This window comes from Lolium rigidum, chromosome 4, assembly GCF_022539505.1.
Source record: "Lolium rigidum isolate FL_2022 chromosome 4, APGP_CSIRO_Lrig_0.1, whole genome shotgun sequence".
NCBI classification, from domain to species: domain Eukaryota; kingdom Viridiplantae; phylum Streptophyta; class Magnoliopsida; order Poales; family Poaceae; genus Lolium; species Lolium rigidum.
Window position 1 is genome coordinate 205,546,913 of NC_061511.1, and position 6,091 is coordinate 205,553,003.

Here is a 6,091-nt window from a genome sequence, read left to right on the forward strand (position 1 = left end):
AACATGATGGACTGTGAGTTTGTACCGAGTGATGAACTGTCAAAAGGAGAAATATGTGTACCGTATCTTGTAGGGGCTACCGGCTACCACAAATTTGGATGGTACACACACTAGTTAGGCCAATGTGACTATCAGCCTGTCACTCATGTTGAATGGAAGACATTTCCACAGTTGAATATGTCGTGATCCAGTCCGGTCCGAGTGCCCACAAAACATGGAAATATCAAATATGTGCAGATAAACTGCAACCTATTTCGATCACTACATCAGATTGTTACCGCTCCGTAACTGATTCGGGAAATTGACCATACCTTCTGTGAGTTACATTTCTGAAGAAAGCCACTGTTTTCGACTTTTAGCGTCGGCACTTTTACCCGTGGCTGATGCGTGCTGATACAGCTCTACATATCCTTTCAGATATATACAGTAGCTTCTTGTAATTATGCTCGATGGTTCACTGCCTCGCTGGATGCTATTCTAAAATCCTACAGCTGAAAGCATAGCGAAACAAAGGGTAGGAAAGACTTGCCTTGAAGAACGATGGAGATGGAGGCATTGCCTGTAAGAGGTGAAGGCAGTGAGGGCAGCCTGCTGGTGGCGCTGGCCTGTTCCTCCCCGAAACTCCTCGACGTAGCTCGCCTTGCGCGCGCAGCAGCCCACCACAGCGGCATTGAAGCGCGCGGCATTGACGTGGGAGGGACTGGTATGAGGCAAAGACGCCGGCGATTCCGAGCGGCTCGTCCCGAATAAGCTGACGGCGAGAGAGAGAGCGTTGAGAATCGGCGACCAGCTGGACGCGCGGGCGACGGCGCAGCACACGAGCGGCGCCGACTGGATCGGGCGCGCGCCGGGAAGGGTGATAGAGAGAGGCCGAGACGAAGAAGGGGTCCGTAGTAGAGGGGGCACGCGGTGGCACCTCGGTGATCGTCGCTAGAAGGCCACGGCGGCGGCGCGAATCACCTCAGTGGTCGACGGCGCGACACGACATCTCGCGCGTGCTTTTCATCTCGCGCGTGCTTGGAAGCGACGAGTGACCTGGGCCGGATGAAGGAGGACGAAGCGTGTGGGGCCGACTTTTAGCCCAAGCAGGTCAGAGGGTTTTAATTTTTTTCCTGTTTTCAAAATGAAAGCTACTACTACTGTTTTTGAATTGTTTGGGGATCCAAAACTTAACCACATTTCCTTGAAACTGATTCATGGTACACTGAAACATTGTTTTAAAATATTTCCAGCAACCAAAAATACAAATCAATATTCGGAAGTAGAAGGAGCTCAAAACAGATGAGAGAGAATCTAGGTAAAGGCGGAGCTCATTTCAAAATTTCAGGGTGAAAATGAGCAATACTTCACTCATTTGAATTCCCCTAATTTTTAAATGTTGCAAAAGATGCCATCATGATGGGTATTGCAACTCTTTTTGTTGAGGATTCGTAGCAGAAAACAAAAAAAATTATAACTAGCGCAACCCAATTGTGCAGATCTATCTACGAGTAATGCAGTTCGGAGATGGTTTCGGTGACGTACCCTCGTAGAACGAAAGCGGTTAACATTCCGCTAGAACGTGGATGATGCAGTCATATTCGTCGCCGATCTCAGGGTCGTGTTCAGTCCCCCTGGTACGACGTCAAGTGCCGCAAGTGTAGCACCTCGTAGTTTCGCACACATACGGTGCTCAACGACGCTCCGGTCTTTGTTCCAGCGGATGTGCAGAAGTAGATCTTCTGAATCCGTATCCCGGCAGCGCTCCTGCGTACCTGGTGAAGTAGACTCCCTCCATGTGAAGCTCTTCAAGGAATTGCGTGCGGGGTAGAGAAGTAGAGAGAGGAGGAGGCACCCAAGGGGTGTTTAGTGTTTGGATGTTTTCCGGCATTTTAGTATTTTACAAATAATGTCATTGTCATGTTTGGATGTTTTTCGGGTATTTTAGTGTTTTATAAATGTTCAATCTATCATCATCGGGATTATTAATAAGAATAACTCATTCATAACCAAATGTAAACATAATAGACTTTATTCATAAGAAAGACAACTAATTGTCTCTAACACATATGAATAGTTCTCTTGCGATAAATTTCATGCTCATGGCATTTATAAAATATTTATTTAAATCTATTTAACTAATCCAAATGAGAGATGATGGCGAAGCAGTGTATGAACTTGTGCACTCCAGAACAAGTAACTATCCCTTGTCAATTTGATGGTGATCGATGAGGCAATGGTAACGACGTGCGAAAACATATGGCCGGGGAAGAGCACTTGCTCGCTCTGAACACATGAAAGACGTAACGTGAAAGAGAACCGGGAGCCGACCCGACGTGCCTCGTCGGGTAGGGTTTTGTCGTTGCCTATTCGATGGTACTCCAGAAGAGGGATCCTCGTGGAGGGAAGAAGAAGTAGGGGCCATTGGGCGGAGAGTCCTCGGGACGGTGGTACGCGAGTTACCCAGCTTCGGAACACCTGCTTGATGATAGGGCCTAATGTTGCTTCTCTGGAATTATCTGGGCGCTTTCGCGTTGTTACAATGAGTTGTGGTTGTTCCTCTAGGCTCCCAGGATCCGGCTTATAAAGGCGCGAATCTATTGTTTACACAGAGAGTCATAGCCGAAATACAAGTTGGCTAACTACGGTATATTACATTGCCGTGTACGTCAAGGATCCGTCTTTTCTAATACGTCGTACCGGATCCGGCTACCCCTGATGGATCAGGCCGGATCCGACTTCCATGATCTGTTGGTGGATCCGGCTCCTTGTTCCTGGGCTGGATTTCATTCTTCATGATGTACAGCAACTGGACCGCCTGATGGGTCACATGCCACCATCACCGTCTATGGGTCACCCGAACTTGTCGGATATAGGCACTGTCGATGTTACACCCATGATACAGTACACCGTATATAATACGGTACGATTCATATACAGGTTATTTCCATCGTATAGTGTATAAACATTACAAGATACAGTACACCGTATATAATACGGTACGATTCTAACAGGTATGCCATTCTCGATCATTCGAAATTTTCACCCCGATCACACGACATGGATTGTGTGTAGTCGTACAACGTTTACACGGGTACATTTATCCCGCTCATCATGCCATACCAAAAATCAGAACAAATGCACTGGCCTAAGCTAATGCCGCAATCAATCGTGCACACCCCTGCATTACCTGGATCATTATGCCATTCCTTCCATAACGAGAAGTAAACATATCCCCTGCCAAACAGCTCGCCCCAAGTTAATGTGGCCATCAATACTTGACATCTATCTCCTCCCTCTTAGCAAGACATTCGGAAGAAAACAGAAATACCAATTTCATGAAAAGATACTCAGATATTTTTCATTGTAGAAATAAAAGAAAATATGAAATAAAAGGAAAGATATTATAGTGAGCATACGTTGACATGGCTGGCCATTCACACACACTTGTGATTGACAGAGAAAGAAACGTGCCGAGTTCCCCTCGTGCGACACGACACGGTCTCTCACACCCACCTAACCTCAGCTCGCTCCTCTTCTTACAAGACACACACACGACCACGACTTCTCCCTCTCTTCCTCCACCCAATCGCGATGCCCAATCGCCGCCGGAAGCGCGGCGCCGGCGAGGACCCTCCTCCTCCCCCTCTTGATGCTTCTTCTATCGGCGGCGCGGTTCTTGCCGCCGATGAGGACGTCAAAAAGCTGACTTTCCCCATCACCACCATCCTGGCGTCCCTCGCCGCCGCGCCCCGCCGCCGGGCGCTCCCCTTCCTCGAGCTCAACAAAGGCCTCCTCCCCGAGGAGGCCGACGACGAGGGGGAGGCCGAGGTGGTGTCCCCGCTCACGGACCCCGCCGACGGACCAACACCGCCGCCCGCCAAGCGCCCGCGCGCCGCCGACGAGGCCGCCTCCGCTCCCCCGCAGCCGCAGCACCAGCGCCGCCTTTGGGTCAAGGACCGGTCGAGCGAGTGGTGGGAGCTGCGCAGCAGCCCGGCGTACCCGGACGCGGACTTCCGGCGCGACTTCCGGATGGGCCGCGCCACCTTCGCCATGGTCTGCGACGCGCTCGGCGCCGCCGTCGCCAAGGAGGACACCGCCCTCCGCACCGCCATCCCGGTCCCGCAGCGCGTGGCGGTCTGCGTCTGGCGCCTCGCCACCGGCGAGCCGCTCCGCCTCGTCTCCAAGCGCTTCGGCATCGGCATCTCCACCTGCCACAAGCTGGTGCTCGAGGTCTGCGGCGCCATCCGCACCATCCTCATGCCGCGCTTCCTGCAGTGGCCCACCTCGCCATCCTCCTCCGCCGCCGTCAAGGCCAGCTTCGAGGCCGCGTCCGGCGTCCCCGACGTGCTCGGCGCCATGTACACCACCCACGTGCCCATCATCGCGCCCAAGGTCTCCGTCTCCGCCTACTTCAACCGCCGCCACACGGAGCGCAACCAGAAGACCTCCTACTCCATCACCCTCCAGGGCGTCGTCGGCCCCGACGGCGCCTTCACGGACGTCTGCATCGGCTGGCCCGGCTCCATGTCCGACGACCAGGTGCTCGACAAGTCCGCCCTGCAGCAGCGCGCCGCGGCGGGCATGATGGCCGGCGCCTGGATCGTCGGCGGCGGGACCTACCCGCTCACCGACTGGCTGCTCGTCCCCTACACGCACCAGAACCTCACCTGGACGCAGCACGCATTCAACGAGAAGGTCGCCGACCTGCGCCGCGTCGCCGTCGACGCCTTCCGGAGGCTCAAGGGCCGCTGGGCCTGCCTGCAGAAGCGCACCGAGGTCAAGCTCCAGGACCTCCCCGTCGTGCTCGGCGCATGCTGCGTGCTGCACAACATCTGCGAGGCCAGAGGGGAGCCTGTCGCGCCGGACCTGCTTCAGGACCTGCAGGTGGACCTCGTCGACGACGACGAGGCCGTGCTGGAAAGGCCGGTGCGGTCAGAGGCCGCAGCCAAGGCCAGGGACAAGATCGCGCACAACCTCCTCCACCGCGGCCATGCCGGCACCGCATTCTTCTGAACTCTGTCGCTCTTCCTTAGCTTAATTCGGTTCATTTCCATTAGGTTCGATCCACAACTAAATCAAAGAATCCATGTTTTCTTTCACTTGCCTTGCTGCTCATACTATTTGGTATTTGCCATAGAACATAGACGACTTTTTGAGTTTTGACAGCGTAGTTACTTAGGTTCCCCTTGAAACAAGATTTACAACATTCAGAGAAACATAGCCAGAAAGCACACCAATTGTTCAGGTTCATCCTTGTGCTAGCCCAGTTCATCTATCTGTATAAACATGCCAATGCTGTACATTCCTGAATGTGTCTGACTTGAATTCACTTCTCCTAGCTGATTTGAATAAGAAAACAATACAGATTAGCTGCTTTTACTGGTACTGTTAGCAATATGTGTTGTGTGTGGATGTGGCATGATTTGGTCACTCAATTGGCTTGAGCTGGGTTTAGCCCGTTTAGCATTCAGGAGTGGGTGTGAACTAGTCCTTTGCTTCTGAAGTCTGTCGACTGTCGTCGCACTCCTTAGCTTCATTTGGTTCAACTCCATTCGGTTTGATCCAAAAACTAAATCAAACAATCCATGTATTTTGTTTCACTTCAATTGCTGCTCATATCAGTCGTAGAACATAGAGGAGTTTTGAGTTTTGACAGGATAGCAACAAGATTTACACCATTCCTTGATGTGTCTGACTTGAATTCTCTTCTCCTAGTTGAGTTGTATAAGAAACAGTACTGATTAGAATCTTTACTTGGTACAGTTAGTAGTCAGTTTTGTGTGTTGATGTGGCATGATTTGGTCAGTCAGTTTGCTCGAGTTGGATTTAGCCCTTGCCGGTTTCAGGAGTGGGTGTGAACCCCTCGTGCCAACTTGTTTAACATGGTTGCGCCAAGTCGCCAACGAACTAATGTCTCTTCTCTTGGATGTTGTTTGATTTGAAATGCCAATTTATACCGAGACCCTAGCTCATGACTCTGTTGGTTGAGTTGAATAAGAAACAATGCATGTCTTGTGTGCGGGTAGCGCCAACGAACTAATGTTTCTTCTGAAGACTGTCGACTGGCGTAGCTCTCCTTAGCTTAATTTGGTTCATTTCCATTAGGTTG

General features: G+C 51.5%; 1 protein-coding gene across 1 annotated transcript; it reads left to right on the top strand.

Annotated features, from left to right (window-relative positions):
* Window positions 1-3,573: 3,573 nt before the first annotated feature.
* LOC124648085 (protein ANTAGONIST OF LIKE HETEROCHROMATIN PROTEIN 1-like) lies at window positions 3,574-5,359 on the top strand. Its single transcript, XM_047187908.1, has one exon. The coding sequence runs from the start codon at window positions 3,574-3,576 to the stop codon at window positions 4,993-4,995; it is 1,422 nt and encodes a 473-aa protein (XP_047043864.1). The 3' UTR covers window positions 4,996-5,359.
* The last annotated feature ends 732 nt before the right edge of the window (window positions 5,360-6,091 follow it).

Bases quoted from the DNA above. Each gene is read 5' to 3' on its own strand.
- LOC124648085 (XM_047187908.1), top strand. From the start codon at position 3,574: ATGCCCAATCGCCGCCGGAAGCGCGGCGCCGGCGAGGACCCTCCTCCT.